Source organism: Bos javanicus, chromosome 10 (genome assembly GCF_032452875.1).
Source record: "Bos javanicus breed banteng chromosome 10, ARS-OSU_banteng_1.0, whole genome shotgun sequence".
Classification (NCBI taxonomy): Eukaryota; Metazoa; Chordata; class Mammalia; order Artiodactyla; family Bovidae; genus Bos; species Bos javanicus.
Window position 1 is genome coordinate 8,583,974 of NC_083877.1, and position 21,297 is coordinate 8,605,270.

At 45.0% G+C, this 21,297-nt stretch overlaps 1 protein-coding gene across 6 annotated transcripts in view; it reads left to right on the plus strand.

Moving 5' to 3' along the window:
- The window catches only part of PDE8B (phosphodiesterase 8B), a 264,149-nt gene that overhangs the window by 232,785 nt on the left and 10,067 nt on the right, over nucleotides 1–21,297 (plus strand). For all 6 annotated transcript variants that reach the window (XM_061430026.1, XM_061430023.1, XM_061430025.1 and 3 more), the window contains exons 11-19: nucleotides 2,717–2,759; nucleotides 7,210–7,287; nucleotides 8,373–8,449; nucleotides 10,021–10,185; nucleotides 13,275–13,320; nucleotides 13,743–13,878; nucleotides 14,781–14,979; nucleotides 19,137–19,354; nucleotides 20,775–20,895. In XM_061430026.1, coding sequence (XP_061286010.1) covers nucleotides 2,717–2,759; nucleotides 7,210–7,287; nucleotides 8,373–8,449; nucleotides 10,021–10,185; nucleotides 13,275–13,320; nucleotides 13,743–13,878; nucleotides 14,781–14,979; nucleotides 19,137–19,354; nucleotides 20,775–20,895 — 1,083 coding nt within the window. The remainder of the gene's footprint in view (nucleotides 1–2,716; nucleotides 2,760–7,209; nucleotides 7,288–8,372; nucleotides 8,450–10,020; nucleotides 10,186–13,274; nucleotides 13,321–13,742; nucleotides 13,879–14,780; nucleotides 14,980–19,136; nucleotides 19,355–20,774; nucleotides 20,896–21,297) is intronic.

Here is a 21,297-nt window from a genome sequence, read left to right on the forward strand (position 1 = left end):
ACAAAGCCTATCCATAGCAGAGTCATGTCTTCTCCAGAGTTACAAAGGGAATTATATTCAAACAGATGCCCTTCACCGAACCAGAGCACTGTGTCTGCAGACCCAGTTTAACAAGCCTGAGCCCCAGGCTGCCCTTCTGGGGCCTAACCCTAGACAGCAATGTGACAAAGAGGAAGTGGCTTTAGATCTAGAGAGAGCCGGGTTTGGAATTGAGATCTGCCAAGTGCTGGCTGCGTGGTTCAGGGAAGTCCCTTGACTTCTCCATCTGTCAGAAGGAATGACGACCCTCCCTCCCTTGCACGGACATTGTAATGACCAGGTTGCCGGTGTCGAACTACTAGCCCTGTGCAAACACGGAAGAGAAGGCTGCCATAGTCACGGGAGGGGTGGCCCCTCCTTTATTACTGCCCACAGTCCGCAGGCCCACGAGCCTCATCTGACTGCCCACCAGTGAATGCCCAGCCACACAGCCACTCACTTTCTGTGCGTTTCCTGTGTGCTCAGTCACTTTAGTCACGTCAGACCCTTTGCAACCCCCTGGACTGCAGCCGGCCAGGCTCCTCTGTCCATGAGATTTCCCAGACAAGATTACTGGAGTAGGTTGTCATTTCCTCCTCCAGGGGATCTTCGTGACCCAGGGATTGAACCCACGTCTCCTGCATTGCAGGTGGACTCACTACCACTGAGCCACGAGGGAGGCCCGTTTTCTCAGCGAGTGACTGAGAATTATGAGGAAATAATTGTAGTGGAAGCATTCATACCAAGTTATAAACGATGGATGGGTTTAGCCTTCCAAGAAAATTGTAATTCTGTAAGATTTTTTTCATTCAAGTGAACCTTTGGTTATAAAAGGAGGTGTCTGGGAGAGGCACATGGATTGTGAGTCAGAAGCTTCAGTAAGAACCTAGCCCTGCTGAGGTGTGGGAGGCCAGCTGCCGCCAGGCACAGTTCTGACCACAGAGGACTGTGAAGCGAGTCATGGCCTGACACGGCACTCAGAAGCTCTGCTCGTGAAGCCAGTGATGGTCGGCTGGTTGAGGAGGGTTTCCAGTCTCTGCTGTCCGTAACGTGGAGCCCGTCATCCTAAAGGCAGGGCTGGCCTGGGCCTTGCTTGGACCTTGGGCTTCCTCAAGTTCCATTAGACTGAATACAAAGCCTGTGTTGCCCTCTTGGGAAGTCCACAGTCCAGTCAGTGGGCCTGGGGAGCTCAGTGAAAGACAAGAAAGGGTTTTGGGTGTGTGATCTGGGGAGCCATGGGACTTTGGTCCTTAAGGAAAGGTGGATTTTGATTCAGAGAGAAAACTTTCATTTAACGATGACTTGCTTTTGAGCTAAAAAGTTGACTGAGAAAAAGCTGTACTCATTTGGTATATCAAAAATTGATATTGCACTCAGTAGCTTTGAGCAGATGGTCTTCATTTGTAAAGAAAAAACAAAACAGGGTCTTCTCTGGTGGTCCAGTGGCTAAGACTCTGCACTCCTAATGCAAAGGGCCCGGGGGTCTATTCCTGGTTGGGGAATTAGATCCCACGTGCTCTGACTAAAACCCAGTGAAGCCAAATAAAATGTAAGAAGAACCAGAAAAAAACAGAAGAAATAAAAAGATCCCATAACTGTGGGATAAATGAGTCAGAGCCCTTTGGTCACCTGTAAGACCAAGATCTCACACAGGCTGGCCATGAAACTGTTTCTGTAATTACATGGAATGAACTGTGCAGAACAGTTCATACCAAACCCCCTATAATTAACACTTCAGTTTTATGTGATTATTTTTCAATGGGTCAATCAAGCTGGAACATTTTACCTGTATCTGATATATTAATATATGGGACTTCTGGCTGTTACAGCTGACGTTGCTAAACCATACTGTCTTCCTCCATAAACAGTCCTACACACTCATCTGTCTTGCTCTTCAGGTTAACTTACTCCATTCATTCAGTGCCTACAAAAGGATGGCGGTTTTAGAAACCGGAAATAGGTGGATTTAGCAGCAGAGCAGCCTGATTATAATCATGACAGCTAGATGTGCCCAGGATCAATGTCTGAGTTATCAACATGAGAAATGCAGAACCCCCCCCAAAGAAAGCATATTTATTATTTCTACTGTTAATGACTTCACTCAGCGTTTGACAGATATTTACCAAGCAGCAGCACAAAAAAATTGATACTGAGAAAGAAATAGGTGCCAAACTGAATCTGAAGTTAAGACCTTGTGAAGAAATGTGTAGTAAATTGACTCTGTCTATAATTGATGTGTTTGAAGAGCTTTTTGAAAGGTTTTTTTGAATTCTAGGCTTAAATTCGGACTGCTTTTATATTACCGGAAAAATGTACAATATGTCTGAAATAAAAACAGGGTACATATGATAACCCTGATAAAAATGTTTAATCTTGTTTTAAATTTTTTTTGTCTTTCTGCATTTCTGTAGACTGTCAAAAATGAGAACAGCTGACTGGAGATCTAGATGTCTTGCTTAGCAAGAGCATCCCTTGGCTGTCTTCCTGTTCTCAGATGCAGGCATTTTATAAGTGTCTGGATGTAATAGAGAATTTGTAGTGATAACCTGTGTACATCTTTCATCTGTTCATATCATCTGTGCAATGTCTTCCTTTCTTGAACTCGTCAGAGTTTTTAATTAAATCGGTTGGAAATGTAACTAATACCATATTTTAAATCTCTTTTTCTTGCTTTTACCAAACTTCTGAACAACTTTAGATTCTCAAGATTCATCGTGATTCAGGAGACAATTCTCAGACAGGTGAGAATACTACAATTTCACTCTTACACGGTTGGGTGGGATTTGTGGGCTCAAGTCTATGAATGAGTCTGAAGAAGCCTGGATTGGCAGTTTCACCACCCTGGAAACTTGAATTGCCGACACCTCAGTGCTGATAATCAAAGGTTTGAGAGCCAGGTTAAAAGCAGGATCCCTTAAAAGGCTTTGAATCTTCATTCATGGCAACCTTTTCTCCTGAACGCCTTCCCCATCCTGGCTTCTTTTGCTGCCTAGAAACCATGGAGAGCAGATAAACTCACAACAGAGCCTGGCCTGGAGGTCCAGAGAGTGCATTGTCGTCACACCGCAGTCAGGCTCCCCTTCTCTGCAGCTGTCAGTGAAACGTGAATAGGCCCTCCCGGGATCAGGGGCAGCGAGTCACCATTTCAGCTGCCCACACCCACATGTCATCCGTTGAGCAAGGCTCACTGACTCCTGGTTTCCTCTCCCATGAAAAGAGGGGGCTGAACTAATGACCTCTACATCAGAAAGGTCTGGAATTCTTTGATCATTAGAGGGAAAAATCAGTCTGCCACCAACAATGTACAACTCTCATTCCTGTACAGACAGCACCTTCTCCCCACTGCTGGGGGCTTCCCAGCCACTTAGGCGTACTTAACGTAGTACGTAGTAGGCCCTGGCCTACTTCAGTTCAGTTCAGTTCAGTTGCTCAGTCATGTCTGACTCTTTGTGACCCCATGAATTGCAGTATACCAGGCCTCCCTGTCCATCACCAACTCCCAGAGTTTACCCAAACTCACGTCCATCGAGTCGGTGATGCCATCCAGCCATCTCATCCTCTGTCATCCCCTTCTCCTCCTGGCCCCAATCCCTCCCAGCATCAGAGTCTTTTCCAATGAGTCAACTCTTCACATGAGGTGGCCAAAGTACTGCAGTTTCAGCTTTAGCATCATTCCTTCCAAAGAAATCCTAGGGCTGATCTCCTTCAGAATGGACTGGTTGGATCTCCTTGCAGTCCAAGGGACTCTCCAGAGTCTTCTCCAACACCACAGTTCAAAAGCATCAATTCTTCGATGCTCAGCCTTCTTCACAGTCCAACTCTCACATCCATACATGACCACAGGAAAAACCATAGCCTTGACTAGACGGACCTTTGTTGGCAGAGTACTGTCTCTGCTTTTGAATATGCTCTCTAGGTTGGTCATAACTTTCCTTCCAAGGAGTAAGTGTCTTTTAATTTCATGGCTGCAATCACCATCTGCAGTGATTTTGGAGCCCAAAAAAATAAAGTCTGACATTGTTTCCACTGTTTCCCCATCTATTTGCCATGAAGTGATGGGACCAGATGCCATGATCTTCGTTTTCTGAATGTTGAGCTTTAAGCCAACTTTTTCACTCTCTACTTTCACTTTCATCAAGAGGCTTTTTAGTTCCTCTTCACTTTCTGCCATTCCTTTCCTCCATTGTGGAATGGACCGTGTTTTCACCTACTCAGCAAGATTTCATCTGATCTGACCTTCAGTTTCTTCATTTGTCAAATGAATTAACTGTTTGGTATCTTTCTCCTCTTCCCTCCACACTTTGTTTCTTTCACAGATGGTTTAGTTTATTTCCTAAACCTAGTGAGAGTATTGTTTTAACTAATCTACCAGCTAAAAACTGTTACAAGCATTTTCATGTCTTTTATGATGCCCAGTATTGCCTTACATATGATAGACACTCAACAGATACAGAACACTGATGATAAACTGGAACCATCCCGTCTTGGAAGCAGAAGTTCTGCCACGTATTAGCTCTTTGACCTTGAGCTACCCACACAATTTCTCCAAGTTTAAATTTCCTCATCAGTAAAATGGAGATTGTACTTTGTTGTAATGATTATATATTTACTATCGTTATAAATAGTAAAGCACAATGTCTGATGCATAGTAAGTACTCAGTATATGGTAGCTGGTTTATATTTTTATTTTTGAAATGATGACACTATATCCTTTTTTGCCATTGAGTATGGTTGTTTGAATCTCTCATCCTTTGTTTGTCTTTTTAAATTCAAATTCCACAACATCTGTTGATAGAAGGAATAAATGAATTCTTTGATTTAAATGGCCTTTATTGAAGAAATAATTTCTGCAAACCCTTGATCTTTTCTGTTGTTAAAGATTTTCTTAAGTTTAGCTGAAATGAAGTCTGAAAGAATAAGCATTTCCCATCTTTGAATAATTCTAATGAATGATTTAGAATTCAACCAGCCACCCTGGGCTGTATATAGTCTCTCTAGTTTAGCTTTATTTGGAAACTGCACTTTGAGGAACTCTTGTGCTCTTTAATCCTGAATTTAATCTTCAATATTTAATAAGTCAGATTTAATTTGTTATCTGATAAACAAATGTTAGGGGTGTATATGATTATTAAGCTGCAGAATAGGCTCACAACCAGTGTCTTGCAAATGACCATCAGTTTCTCAGGTTTGGAAGATGCAATATGATCCTACTTGAAGTACCGCCTCCTCTAGATCCCTTTTAAAGAAATACTGAAGCTTAAATCCAAGGCCAGGCAAATTATTAAGGCAGGATCTGAAAGAAAAATACACAAAGGGATAGTAAAATATTTCAAGTTAGGTGATTTAAGGCAAGATCCTAAGGCTTTGTTGTTCCGATTAACTTTGTAATACTTCGCCCTTCCACTCTGGGCATCCCATGTAGTGCCCAGAGGTAAAGAAGCCACCTGCCAGTGCAGGAGATGTAAGAGACCTGGGTTCAGTCCCTGGGTTGGGAAGATCCCCTAGAGGAGGGCAGGGCAACCCAGTCCAGTATTCTTGCCTGGAAAATCCCACGGACAGAGGAGTCTGGTGGGCTACGGTCTATAGGATCACAGAGTCCGACACAACTGAAGTGACTTAGCACACACACACCTTCCGCTTTAAGCTATATAAATATAATTCAGATTTAGTTACTACTGATTTAAACTTTTAAACTTGAATCAGATTTTTCAAAGTGCTATCTATAGTTGCTGATTTAAACTGTTTAAAATTGAATCAGATATTCAAGAACATAAGTAAATAGTTAAAAAGGTGACCTAGAGATGTATCGAAGACATATTACAAAGTGATAACAAGTAATAAAATAATACTGTAACATGATCCCATGTGTGCTTGAAAAGAAGTTATACATGCAGATGAACAGATGTGATTCACGATAACGGACAACATGAGCTGTATACTTACCACGTACGTAGCAGGCACTGGCTGTCCCAAGTGCTATGTATGAATTAACTCGTTTACATCTCACAACAATCTGTGAATGAGATGCTGTAATCATCCCCATTTTGTGGATATCGAGACACAGAAGGAACATCCCCAAGGATACACTGCTTTCAGATGGCTCAGTGGAGATTGGGATTTCAGAAGGAACATCCCCAAGGTTACACAGCTTTTAGATGGCGTAGTGGAGATTGGAATTTCAGCAGTTTCGCTCTGGAACTGCTTCTGTTAATTACTGTGTTCTCTTGTACTTTTTAGTGTCACTAGACAATTCTGTAAAAATCACTGCATCTCTTTTTCTCTCTTGAAATATGGTCACTTATTGGTGTCTGGAAAAGCATTTCCCCTGCTGAAATCTGCGCAGTGAGGAAAAACTCTGTTTTATGGCTAAGTTTTTCTCCTTGTTCATGGGTAACTCATACAAGCAGCAGATGCCCTGAAAATGTATCTTTCTGAAGCCCCCTCTGACATGTTCACCCTTTGGTCCTCATTGGTATGTATCATCAGTAGCACTGTTTAATTAGATTTCACATGAATGTGACAGCACATTTTGAGTGTTAAATTCAAAGTCTGCAAAGACACATTTTTTATTTTTTTTTCACCAGAAAACAGGGATGAAAGTGAAAGTTAAATTGTTGGAAATTGTTGGGATTATAAGATTGCTTTTCCCTCTCTTCCTTCCCGGGATCTACATCATTTGATGAAAGTATATTCTCAGGAGAACTTAGAAAACCGTCTAGAGGTCTGACTTTTCAGAGGGACCTAAGATTGGTCCAAATTGATTTCTCAAATAAATTCAGCTCTCTATCGATTTGACTAGCAGTTTATTTCCTCAGATATCCCCACAGAAGCCTTTCCCATCCTTTGTCCTTCAAGCCAAAAAGAACTCCTCAAAATTCTCCCCAAGTTTTAATGTCTATTTTCAAGAAGATATTTATTAATGGAACTAAATAACCCTTAATAATAAGCTGCACTACAGTGTCATATGGTACCGCAAGAAACGGGCATCTTTTTACAATTAATATTACTGATAATACTGTGTGTGCTGAGGATTTAAAGACGTAGTGGTTCGCTATTTCTTAAAAAATATTTTTACAGTGCTTAAAAAGTAACCTTGTTTTCTTTGGAGAATGAGGGAAAAAAATATGTACAGACTTTGCTGTGAATAAGCTGTAAACTAATCACTCTCCATTACTAATCTGAAATCCTTAGAGTCTCATTCATTCAGATATAAGAACAGGAGGAAAGAGTCCATTGATGTGAAATCAATATCATCTCGAGGCAGTGATGGTAAGAAGTTCATATTTCCTTGACTTTAAAGTGTAGGAAATGATGTAGGAATATATTCAAGAATTCGTCAGCGTATAAACTAAACCCCAAAGAGTAGGATTATGACTAAACTGGCATTTTTTTTCTGTAAGCAGAAAAATTTTAGGCCTTTTTACTCTTTTTTACTTTTTATAGTCTTTGTCTTCCCTATGAAACGATGCTAGGCTGGTTCCTTTATGCCCTAATGTGTGTTAGGACACATAACTGCTGGAGCAGCTCAGCCTCGATAGCTGAGTCCCTCTCAGCAGCTATCCTTCAGGTCACAGTGGGAAAGCTGAGCGTGAGGGAGGCGGCTGAACTAACACGGACCAAAGAAATAAGATGCATAATTCATAAAGGAAGATGGCTAAAGCACACAGCATGCAAGAGATTGGGACCAAAAATGAAATGACAAAAACAGACTGACATTTTCCCCAGTGGGTTGAGGGTATAGACAGATGGAAAGGATATCCATTTTATGGAGAGGATAATGGATGAGGGAATTTCAGCTGGACTAGCTCAGTTTTTATAGATGAGAGCTAGACCCACCAAAGGTTCTTGGTGTTAAGACCCTGAAGACTCAGAATGGGAGGGGGTGGGGCTCATTCTCCTGCCTACCCCAACCCTAGTCACGGATCACACTTTCCCTCCTACACTGCCGTTATTTGGCTACATGGTCTGTGGCTGAAGGCTGAAAGTGATGGACCTGCCCAAGTTGGGCTTTAGTGACTTAGGGAAAGTGAGTCCTGGGGCATCATCAGGCTCTTGGGATGAGGTTTCTGGATCCTATCAACCCTCTCTGAAATCCCTCTGTGGGCCTGAGACTCATAACACCTTCCTGTCATCAAAGTTCTAGGCCAGAGCAGCCTTTCCAGTCCCTGGCAAGTAGTGGCTGAGCTCTCAGCAGTTTAAGATTAAGAGATGGGTGAATTCATTGCTTTGTGGGGTGCAATGGAGGACAGTAGTCCTGTGAGAATCAGGCCCCGGGTCCATGAAGGGTTCCTTTGCTGCACTGAAACCCAGCTGAGCCACCAGCAACAGATTCAGCTTTCTTGACTTCTCTCCAGCACCAAGTCTGCAGAACCGTCGCTACCCATCCATGGCGCGGATCCACTCCATGACCATTGAGGCTCCCATCACGAAGGTGAGTGGCAGCTGCGGCCTCTGCTCTGCCGCCAGGGCCACTGAGCCCTCGCTGTATTCTGGAGATAAAGTGATGAATGGCATACTACCAATATCATGGAGTTTATAGTAAAGGAAACACAAATAAACACATCATAAATATGTAGTTATAAATGGCAATCGCTGTCATAAAGGAAAACAGCAGGTGTCTATGAGAGAGAATTAGGTTAGGGCCCTGTTTTGGTTGGGTGAAAGGGGTGGTCAAGGAGTGTCTCTGTAGAGGAAGTAACATTTGCAGTAAGACCTGAAGGATGCAAAAATGTTAGGAGAAGAGGATTCTAGCGGGCACAGCAGGGGATGAGCACCGAGGTGGGAGGAGGAGGGAACAGAGCCACTGAGGACTGGAAAGCAAGTAGCGTGACTGGATCTTGGCGAGCAGAGGGGAGTCAGGGTACAGCGATGTGCGGGGCTCAGTGCATGCTGACCAGCTGAGCCATAGGCAGTGTATGTTTTACAGCGATGTGCGGGGCTCAGTGCATGCTGACCAGCTGAGCCATAGGCAGTGTATGTTTTACAGCGATGTGCGGGGCTCAGTGCATGCTGACCAGCTGAGCCATAGGCAGTGTATGTTTCAGTCTGTGTGCAGCAGAAACCACGGAAGAGTTTAAAGGAGGGAAGCGACATGACCTGGTATGTTTATTGAAAAGAACACCCAGCTGCCATGCAGAGAATGGACTGGAGATGACAGGAGTGAAAGAGAGGAAGCCACTTACGGACCTGTTCCAGAATTCTAAGCAAGGATGGTGTCAGCTGTACTAGAATTACAGCAGTCGAGGTGGAGAGAAATGAGCAGATCAAGAAATATTTGGGAGTGACTTCGGTTTCTCTTGATGATGAATTATACTGTCAGGTAGGGCGAGAACTGAGGGAAAGTGAAATGTCAACCAGGGCCTCCCAGGCTTTTGGTTTGAGCACAAGATTAATAGAAGTGTTTTTTTTTTTTTTTTTTCACAGCAGTGTAGAAACCAAAGGAGTGCAGCTCTTGTCTTTTTATTTTATTTTTTTATGTTTACTTGCTTGCTTTGGGAAGAGGGGAGCAAGGTCATGACTTTAGTTTTTGACATGTAAATAAGATAATCCAGTAGATAGGTCAGGCAGGGAACTGAATGTATAAATCTGAAGGTCAAAATGGAGTTCAGGGCTGGGCTGTAATTTTGAGAGTCCTTGGCATGCGGGTCGTATGTGTCTGGAGTCGTGGAAAGGAAAAAGCTCGTCTCTGAGAGAATTGTAGAGAGAGAGGAAGGCCCAGCATTAATCTCTGAGGGACTGCAGCCTGTGGCAGAGAGCTGGAGGAGACAGATCAGCAGAAGAGCCTGAGAAGACATAGCTGCTGAAGTAAGAGAAACACCAGAGAGGGTGGCGAGAGAAGCTTGCCTCAGTACAACGAGGTGCTGCCGTGAAGACACGGGGCATTTTGAACAATAAGATGTGTTACCGTCTAATTTCTTTTAGATTCTGGGCTCATGAGTGACTTTTGGGAAGCAGAACCCTAATGTCCTCAAATTTATTCTTTCTCTCTCTTCCCTTCCTTAGGTTATAAATATAATCAATGCAGCCCAAGAAAACAGTCCTGTCACAGTGGCAGAAGCCTTGGACAGAGTTTTAGAAATTTTACGAACTACGGAACTGTACTCCCCTCAGCTGGGTACCAAAGATGAAGATCCCCACACCAGTGACCTCGTGGGAGGGCTGATGACTGTGAGTGATGAGAAGGAACCGAAGTGCAGGGCAGATGACATCGAATGTCCTCCCGAGTACATGTAACAGATAAACTATTACCAGCAGGTGTAGAAATACCTGCTGTGTGAGCTAACTAGAAGCAGTGGCAGGAACACAAATGAATAATTTGTCCTTCAGAATTCGTGTTACAGTAAGGAGTAAATGGACAGTTGATTGAAGGCTAGCTATCACAATGGGGCCCTTGTTGACTTCTTCCCCTTGACCCGGTATGGTTATCCATCGAGACCTTGGCTTCCTCGGACCTCAGGCTCTTTATATAATGAAAGGGTTGGTTGGTACTTAGGTGACAGCACTAGTTTCCAAAATCTTACCTGTAGAATCCTTTCTTTAAATAGAAGCTTTACATAGCGTTCCCTTTATAATCAATAAAAACAGAGTGGAGCCACTGTGGCTCAGTACAGGGAGGAGGGGAGGGGCCGCCCCTTGCCAGCACTCCAGTAGCACCGTCTACCCACTAGAAGTGGCTGATTCCTAAGGACCTTGTCCTGGCCTGTTGGTGTTGCTGTGATCTGTCTGTCTGTAATCATCATCTATCAGCAAGTGAAGAAAAATAAGAAAGTTCAAATTATTAATTTGTGCTTCTTATTGGAGACCGAAGCTGGAAGAATTCTTTGGGACAACAAAGACTGAGGCACCAGAGGGCTTTACTTTCAAGTTTTCTGTCCAGCCCTGCCACCAGATGCGGAATGTTGACTGGTTTTCTGGTCCATTGTCCTTGTTTTTACCAAAGGTCCCTGACGCCCCCGTGATTTGAGTAACCTCCTGTTCCTTTCAAGGCCCTGGGTTGGCCTTGATCACCCATCCCAATGCAGTGTAGACTCTATTTCTAAAGGATACACGCACCACACCAGAATATTATTCAGCCAGTAAAAAAGAATGAAATAACACCATTTGCAGCAACACGGATGGACCTACAGATTATCAAGCTAAGTGAAGTAAGTCGGAGAAAGACAAATATCATACGGTATCCCTTATATGTGAAATTCAAAATAATGATACAAATGAACTTATTTATGAAATAGACTCACAGATATAGAAAACAAATTTATGGTCACCAAAGGGGAAAGGGGTGGTAGAGGAGATAAATTAGGAGATTAGGGTTAGCAGATACAAACTACTATATATAAAACAGATAAGCAACAAGAACCTACTGAACAGCACAGAGAGCTATAGTCAAAATCTTATAATAATATTTGGCAAAACTAATACAAATATGTAAAGTTTAAAAATAAAATAAAATTAGAAAAAAAAATCTTATAATAATCTATAAAAGAAACTGAAAAAGAATACACACACACACACACACACACACGTGTAACCACTTTGCCACACACCTGAAGCTGTCATACCATCAAGGACCAGCAATACTTCCATTGAAAAAACAAAGGAAGACTGGCAAGGGCCGTGGGGAGGCTGGCCACTGCAGAGCTGCTGTGGGAAGATTGGGGTTCCCAGGACAAGTTACCTGCTGTCCTTTCCCCGCTGCCAGACCATGGGCTTCCTCTCCAGGTCGGGCAGTGAGGAACCAGTGCAAGCTTCCGCCTATTCTTATGAAGCGTTAGGAAAGAGACAAAGGCAAGTTAGAAGCAGAAGGAAAACATGAAAACGACGACAGAGGAGCCCCTTGCGATGCCTGCCCTAGAGGCGGGAGAGTTACGGCTGTCACGCCTCATCTGTTTATCTGGTTCTGAAAGTTTAAGCTCTTGGCCTGAAGATTCTAAGTGTGACTTCAGGAGAGCCCTTCATTAACACGTTAAACCTTAGCACATACTTTCGCAGGATGACAAGCAATTATAAATGACTTTTAAGCAAAGATGTAAATAATTAGGTACTTGGGTAGAAGGTAGTGGATAGGAACTGACACTGAAGAGCATCTGGGGACTAAAGTTCAAGAGCCTGTTAAATGGTGGGACACAGGCATTCCGTCCTGTGCTGCCCTTCCCAAGACCTCAAGTCCAGAAACTTCCTTTGAAGGCTAACAGCAAAGCTCATGTTATAAGATAGGAACTATAACTGGAAAAAAGTTAATTTAGATGTTAGTCAAAAATTAACCCAACCTTTAAAAGCTTTGAGGCTTCCACAGTGGCTCAGTAGTAAAGAATCCGCTCAGCAGTATAGGAGACGTGGGTTTGATCCTTGGGTCAGGAAGATCCCCTGGAGGAGGGTATGACAACCTCTTCCAGTATTCTTGTCTGGAGAATCCCATGGACAGAGGAGCCTGGTAGGCTACAGTCTACAGGGTCACAAAGAGTCGATACAACTGAGCGACTGAGCACTCTAAAGGCTTTACATTAAATCATACCCCAAATGTGGCCCATGGATTTGGCTCCCCAGGATGTAAGTCTAAGAACACAAAGTAACAGTCCCTAGGGCTTCCCTGATAGCTCAGTTGGTAAAGAATCCACCTGTGCTTCCTGGGTTGGGAGGATCCCCTGGAGAGGGGATAGGCTATGCACTGCAGTATTCTTGGGCTTCCCTTGTGGCTCAGCTGGTAAAGAATCTGCCTGCAGTGTGGGAGACCTGGGTTTGATCCGCGGGTTGGGAAGATCCCCTGGAGAAGGGAACGGCTACCCACTCCAGTATTCTGGCCTGGAGAATTCCAGGGACTGTGTAGTCCTTGGGGTCACAAAGAGTTGGACACAACTGAGCGACTTTCACTTTCACTTTCATGAGGATGACTGGGCTCCTTTCAAATTAACATGCACCCAAAACAAGATTACTTCTGTGATTTCAATCGATGTGGCTTCAAAATGTCACAAAAGAAAGACGGCATGAGAACAGAGCCAGCTCACAGCTCAGGTGAGAGAGCTAAATGCAGTCACAGACACTTAATTCTCGGTTCTCCATCCCCTGCAGTTAATAGCCACGAAAAGGAGAGTAACCCCTGTTTTGTAGCTGTTGTTCTGATCCAATTTTGAGCTTCAACCTGGAGTTGCAGATTGACTGAGTTATTCAGGATTCAAATCCCTTTGGCTAATTAAAGAACTGAGAGAATAATGATAATGGGATAGAAAGCATGCTTCTCACAGCATCTGTCTTTATTCCAGGATGGCTTGAGAAGGTTGTCAGGAAACGAGTACGTGTTCACTAAGAGTAAGTTGCCCTCTCTCCACCTGTAACTGGTAACCTGTCCCTGGCCTTCTGTCTCCCTTGGTGTTGTGATTATTGTTTGGGGAGGGTGTTCGTGATACTTCCTGTTGGTCTCATTGGAGTTTAAACATCTCTATGGTCTACATTTGAAACCAGGTCTCCTAATATAAATTACTTCTCTGTGCATTGTCAGAGTAAGAATCACAAATCTGTCTATGTGTAAACAGTTAATTCAGTTAAGCTGAATTATTTTTCTATTGGGGGATCTTGAAGTTCAGAAGTATAAGAGAACCCTGAGGTGAAAATCTTCCTGCCCCTGGAAGTTCAAGACTTTCTTTCCAGCAGCACCCATGAAGATGACAGGTGCTGAGCAGCACTCACGAGTCCCCAGTTACCCACCCTTCTTGCCCCATCTGTTTGCTCAGACGTACACCAGAGTCATAGTCACCTTGCAATGCCAGGAACCATCACCGACGTGCCCCCTTCCGTCGCCCAACTACTTGACAATGAGGAAAGCTGGGAGTTCAACATCTTTGAACTGGAAGCTGTGACGCACAAAAGGTACATGGCTTCTCTGGCTGCCGGCAGGGGAGGGTCGATGGATACACTCTAGACTTTCACATCTGGAAACTGTAAGGGAGATGTGAGTCCTTGCCACAGGTGACCACCCAGGCTCTGCTTTTCATGCCATGCTGGAGGAGTTTCAATCATGCAGAGAGGGCATGGTCCTTGGAGTGAGCTCCCTATGGAGCAGGGAGTATCAGCGGGTAAGATCTGGGATCAGCCCGGTGACGACCCAGGATGAAGAAATACTGAGTGTCTTCTTCAGATCTAGCCAGGTTATCCTTTCTGCCAGTGAGCCAAGAGTTCTAGGCATTCTCAGCCCCGACCTTGTTAAAGTTCCAGCTTACAGCATGGGTTTGAGAGCACTGTAGCCTTCTCCTTGGATTCACCCTATAGGCAGGAGAAAGACCCGATAACTCAGAAAGTCCTCTCCTATTACAGAAGTTCATTTCTTGCAGGGGTGTTGGCTATGAATGACACTCACCTGTAAATAAGTAACTGACTCTCTGACATGACTCTGCTGAGCCCACACAAGCCATACCTCTTATCCCCAGGCTCAGTAACTTCCTCAGGGAACACAGAAGTGTGGAGCCTATGTGGAAGCAGAGAGAGGGACTGTAAGAGGCCTTTCTTGGTTATAGAGCTACTGAAGGGCAGATGACTTAGAGACAGTCTAGAAGTCATTTGGATTAGCCACCACGAGGCACCTAGTTTTAAAGAAGTGACGGGTGAGGAGGAGAGGCTCTATCACCTTCTAATTTGGAGAGGACGATTTTTATGCCCCTGTGCTTATGGAGTAAGCATCGGAGGGAGGTAAACCAATTGCCCAGTATCTTCAAAGAAAGCAGTTTCTGGAGCAGTTAATACAATGAATCAGAGTGTACGTTCCTGTTTTTCAGGCCATTGGTTTACCTGGGCTTGAAAGTTTTCTCCCGGTTTGGAGTATGTGAATTCCTACACTGTTCTGAAACTACTCTTCGGGCCTGGCTCCAGGTGATCGAAGCCAACTACCACTCTTCCAACGCTTACCACAACTCCACCCACGCCGCTGACGTCCTGCACGCCACAGCCTTCTTCCTCGGCAAGGAGAGAGTGAAGGTAGAATTTTGATAGTGCAATCTAGTTACCTGCACAGCTTTTGGAGAACTCACTAAGAACTCGTCCTTCATAAATATATTAAGCAAACAGCGATTTTGGACCCCATTTGACAGAATTTTTGAACTACCGAAGTGACTGATCCTTTCAGTGTTGTAAAGACACGGCCTTTTCTCCTAGTCTTCCCTTCCCCCAAATGCCTAAAATAATAATTTATGCCACTGTGAGGACTCCTTTACATGTCTGGCTGATCCATAAACCCATTCTCCACATGTTCACTAGGAGCCCTTCATGAAACCAGCTTAGAGGACAGAACTTAATTATTATAGCAAATGGTTACTAGGTCTAGAGATTAAGTTTTAAGATCAGAGTTTTGTCATTGGTATGTTATAGTCCAGATAGCTATGAACCGTTCAGCATCCTTCTGATTTATATACGTACGTACGTGTTCTGTATAGGTGTGAATTGTGAACATCTGTATGCTAATGATTTCTGTACTTCTGGAAGAGTTCCAAGTCCCTTAATCTGAGAAGTCAGCACCATCATTTAAGGTGCTGGTTTGCAGGGCAGCTCTGTGTATACCCCACGTGTGGCTGCAAGAGAGCCCCAGCTCCCCTCTTTCCCAACTATCATCACTTTCAGTGCAGCTTGTAATTCTTTGCTGCTACAATTAGAAGTGAAGCCTAGAAAGTACATACCCCTGGGACAAGTGCTATAGAGACAGGCTGACATCAACCTGCAGATGCTTACCAGGCAGTCATTCTCCTACTTAGTCTTAGACCCTAGGTGCTCAAGGAGGAGAGTGGTAGTTGGACAGGCAAGAGGGGCAGAAAAGGCACCGACACAGGGAGGGGGCGGTGTTGCCTTCTCAGTGTTGCCAAAGACTGACCCTGGCGTTTATTTTCATCAGCAAGAAAGCAAATAGGGTGGTTCAAGGATGATGCTTTTGTATGATTTCTATCTCTTTTAAAAAAGGTGGCATCACAGGTGATAACAGCCTGTTTCTACGGCACCGTTTTTGGCTGCATGGGCTTTTCGTTGCGGTGCACAAGCTTTCCCTAAGTGCGGCACTCACGGGCTTCTGCGGTCACGACACGCAGGCTTCTCTCTCTGTGAAGAGCTAAAACACTTTGAGATTCCTCTCCAGTTTCACATCCCTCCATTTTCCACCACGTGAGAAATGATACAGCAAGTTTGCACATGGTCAAATGAGGACAGGAGCTTGGGCATTAATGCTGAGACCAAACTGACCTGTAGGCACTGCAGCCTTGAGTTCAAGATGAAGTCCTCTTAAACAGAATCACTCTAGAAAAAATATAGGTGAAATGCCTGGTCAATTAGGGAATGCTTAATCACTTTATTATCTCCTTTACTCTCCCTCCCTTAAAATAAGAAATTTTCTTTAAATTATTTGTTCTGCTAGAGCATTCGGAGTCTAATTAAATTCTCAAATAGCAATACAAATAAGTCTAAGACTAGATACAATATGCTTGTAATCCAAAAGACATTTTCTAAGAGGCCAAAGAATCAGATAAGTTAGAGCGGCAAGGAACCCTGGAGAGTTGGGCTGGAAGGGACTCCTGAGCTCAAAGCTTTAGTAGCAGGCCAAGATCACTGGTTAGTCCACTGGGAAGCGCTTCCTGAGGCCTCTTCCACCAGACCTGCTTCCACTGCTCAAGAGAGTCAGAAAAATGTTCTTACCAAATCCCCATGTCATCCGTCACCCCTAACTTCTTTAGAAGGCTGAAGCTCTTAACGTCACTGACAGCTCCACGTCCTCAGCCAGAACGTGTGCAGAGCCGGCGTTTTCCTTCAGTGCCTTACAGACCCTGCCCCCTCCCCACTCTTACCTGTTCCCAGGACCCACTCTTAGTGGAGAGGTCAGGATAGCCAGCATTCTTTTGTGATGTCTGCGTGTTAACTGTTTATCCTAGTAAAGGAGCTGTTGCAAAGGCTAGTCTAGGATGGAGTGCATTCTGACCCTGCTGGCTGAAGGAAGACAACCCTGCAGAAATGTCTGCATTCCTCCTCCCGTGGGTTTGCGGGGAGGAGTTTCTTCCACAGACAGTTGTCCCTGCCGTGGGAAGAGCCTTGCTCCTCCCATCTGCTAGTGAGCAGCCTGGCCTTCTTTCCCTGCCTCCCTTGCATTTCTTAGCAGACAGTGCCCACCAAAACTCAGGGCGCGGCCCTGATAGCGCTGTAAGGGGCGTGGCCCGAATCAGCCAAGCTGGAAGGGCGTGTCTCCTCAATGCTATTTGTTGTCTACTCTAGTCGCTTGAGTCTGTGTCACTGAAGAATGTAAAAATAAACCAGCCCCGTACTCCAAGATAGGACACACTCCAGGAGCACGGGCTGGAGGCCCAAAGTTTGGGCCTCACGGGCCTCACTGCACAGGGAGAACCAGTGAGCATGGAGGCCAAGCAGGGGCAGCCCGGGCCCCTGACTGTCCCTGTGGGTTACCATGGCCTCTCCTTAACCAGCATCAAAAGGGGGCTAGGCATGATGGCTCGCCCTGGGCATCACAGCATCAGTCTCTGGGAAGAACCAAGAAGAATGGCCTTGACTGCTCTGCCCGCCTGAGAAGGTGGTTCGTGTGGACCGAGGCTAAGCCAGGACTGTCCCCCAGCTCCAGGAGGTCAGTCAGAAAATGGAAATGTCTTCCTTCTGGAAAGGACAGTTTTCAGAAAAGTTTTCAGGGCTGAGCTTCAGAATCACTGTTTCTTACCTGTTCACATCTAAGAAGCAGTTTTCAGGGTTTTCCTCCAATAGCCTAGGAAAGCAACTCAGGAAAACCAAAAATTATGCCCACCCCACCCCCTACCCTGAGCCTCATCTTGGGAACTACTTTTCCTTTGGCTCACTACCCTTCAGTCACAATGATGCTCTTTAAGTTCCCTCTTAATAAATCCCTTTGTTTCGCATCAGAAGCATCATATAGACTGACCTTTCTGCCTGGATTTCTCTCCCTTGCCATTTTTTGCCTGGCTGACTCCTGCTTATCCTTCAGTTTCCAGCATAAAAATTGCTCCCTCAGAGAGCCCATTCTTGCCCACCCTCTGCATCTGCATCATCCAGAGCAGCCAATAGTCATATTTAATTAAAATGAAATGAGACATTCCATTCCCTGGGTGCACTGGCACATTTCAAGTGTCCAGGAGTCATGAGGGATGAGGGGTTATGGTATTACAGAGCCCACGTGCAGACTTCTCCATCACCACAGAAAGCTGAATGGACAGCACTGCCCTAAACGAGATCAGGCCTCATGGCTACACTCACAAAGCACCTGCACGAACCTCCTTAGCCCGCCTTCCAGTAAGTTACTTATGCCTTCCCCAGTAAGTGGCCAGCTGCGTTAGCACAGACACTATGCCAGAGTAATCCACCACCGTAACTCCTGCAGCCTGCAAGACAGCTGGTGCCCAGCAAGCCTCCAATAAATGGTGGCTGAAGGAAAGAATTCATAAAGTACCGTGTCTTCTACAACAGCAGGCCATTGGATAACTTCTTCCTCAAGCTGTGAGCTGAGAAAACCGTTGTGTCTCCTGACGCTCTGGGTTGTGCTCTTTAATTATATAACGCGTACATTAAGAAGAGGGGTCCCTCTCTTTGCCTTTGCCGCCTGCTGGCCCAGAGCCGAATCGTGTTTATGTGAGAGCCCCTTAGCGTCAGTTTTCCTGGGAAAATTCTTCCTCCCCTTGGTCCTGTTACTTGGCTCTGCTCCTTTTATCTTTGTGGAGACTTTTATCTGTTGTTGTATCTGTGCCGTTTACTGCCACACCTTCAGAACCTTTTCAGAAGTAGGCAAGTAAGGTAACACTTGTGATCCTAGGCCACTTTCTTCTCCGTCCGCTTCTGGAAGAGAGTCATGGCACCAGGCCACGTTGCACGCAGTCCTGTTTGTCACTTTCCTGCAGAACAACTAGAGTAAATGGACTCTGGAGGAAGAATTCAGGTATCCATTGTAACCGCAACTCAGATTTCTGTTTCCCTCCAGATAATCCACGGTACAGCAAGGTGATGTGATGTATCCTAGGTGGCTTCTTAACTTCTAGGAAGTCAGAGGAGGATCCCCTGGCGTACGCCCTCCTGGGAGACAGGGATGAGTGTAGGTCTCCATTATCCAGTGGGTAACACTCAACCTTGCCTCCCCCGGGCCCCAGGGAAGCTTGGATCAGCTGGACGAGGTGGCCGCCCTGATCGCTGCCACAGTCCACGACGTGGACCACCCGGGAAGGACCAATTCTTTCCTGTGCAACGCGGGCAGTGAGCTCGCTGTGCTCTATAATGACACCGCTGTCTTGGAGAGTCACCACACAGCCCTGGCCTTCCAGCTCACGGTCAAGGACAGCAAATGCAACATTTTCAAGAATATCGACAGGTTTGTGTGCTCAGGCTCTTGTTGATTGGGTTTGTAAAATGTAAGGTGGAAACTCAGTTTTCCCTGACTTCTCCAAGTACTCAGCTTCCTCTTGGTGAGGAAGAGGAAATAATAATAGTTTTCCCATTGTATCAGACAGTAAAATAATAGCCTTGCCCTTCTCATCTTAGCTGTACTTTTTAGACTGTTTTCATCTTTTTAAACTCCATTTGGTCTTCAGTGAGTTCATGAAAATGCTTAATATGCTGCAAAGATTTCTACAGATTATTGTTACTAATAAATGTAACAGATATTTCTACTCTCTCAAAAGGACATCATGTCTTTGGTGTAACTCGAGGAAATGTATCCTTCCCCATCTTTCCCCAGCTCAGTTTTTGGCCACTTAAAATCCTAACTCATGAGGAGACCCTGTTCCCCAGTCCCAGCAGAGCTCCTGGAGTCCACGGGGCGGGGGGTGGGGTGGGGGGGGGGCTTTCCCTCATTGTTGTACCCCCTCCTCTGGGGAGCTGGCCACATGTGAACAGATAGGAGACATTCTTCTCGCCTGACACAGCCCTGCAGTCAGACTGAATATTTCCAACACAGTACCAGCCAGGCTGGAGAGAAGACCCCCTGAGAGAGGGCAGTGCAAGCAGAGCGCAGAGCTCGCTCGGGCCTCAGTGATCACTTGTCACCATGAACCCGAACCAATCACCTTGGTCTCTAGAAACCTGAGAAAATCTCGTTAGTATAATATGAAAATATTCAGTTATTCCACCTTCAGCTGAGGGCTTCATCAGTATCAGGTACTATTTTTAAAACTTTCAGAGGAGGAATTGTTGTCGATAGCCAGTTTTATTCAGTTCCTCATTCTGACTCCTGGACTTAGAAAAAGATGACAGGAACTGGGCAGTGACTTTGAGCAGGGTTGCTGCTCCTCCCATTACCACTTGTATGTAACTGCAATGTAGACAATTGCTCGTTAATCAGAAAACTCTTCCAAAGCCGTCATCAAAAGAAATGACAAGACTTCTCTGTAATAAGAATCGCTGTCTGCAGTGAATACCAGGGGACAGCTCGTCAGGTTGCTGTGCCAGCCTCACAGGGAAGGAACTTGTCATTTCCTTCTGCCTTGCTGTTCTGATGTTGCCAAGGGCAGACAGAAGAGCACCACCTTGTAAAATAAGTGCCCACATGACAGGTGGTGCCTCTTTTAATACTCACAAATCACATGAGGGTCAGCTATCTTTGGGAAGATGGTAGTGTCACCAAGTCCTGGCTTGGTAGGAAGATGAGCGGGTAAACTCTTTTGTGGTCTTCACTCAGTCTTCAGTGGCCCTAGCTTCCTCCTGGATTGTGGGAAGTGTGGGGAAATGGCAGAAGAGTTCTAATTCACAGGGCATGATTTGAACAAAGGCCCTTTGTCTTCTCGTCATTTCAGGAACCATTATCGAACACTGCGCCAAGCTATTATCGACATGGTTTTAGCAACAGAGATGACAAAACACTTTGAACATGTGAACAAATTTGTGAACAGCATTAACAAGCCAATGGCAGCGGAGGTAAGCACTTCACATGTCATAATACACATCGGAGTGTGTTTCCGTTATACCCTATACTCTGGCCTCAAAGCATTTTCTCTCCGTCTTGAATACAAGATGGTTGCTTACTTGGAGTTGGTAAGGAAGGGCTGAAAGTGTTGGCCACTTGTTTTCCCTGGGGACAAGAACAGATTGACAATGTCCATAGCAACTCTGAACTCCCTGAAAGAAGAGCCCTGAAATAAAGCCAGTGGTGACAAAAGAAAGTAGGCCCAAAGACGACGATGAGAGGAGCCTGCAGACAGCAGAGACTGGAATAAATGGTGGCGTTTTAGAGGATTCAAACTCTTCTAGTTCTCTGTTCTTTGGGCTCTTGGGAGACCTCAGAATTAGATGCTTTAAAGAACTATATTCCTGTTGATC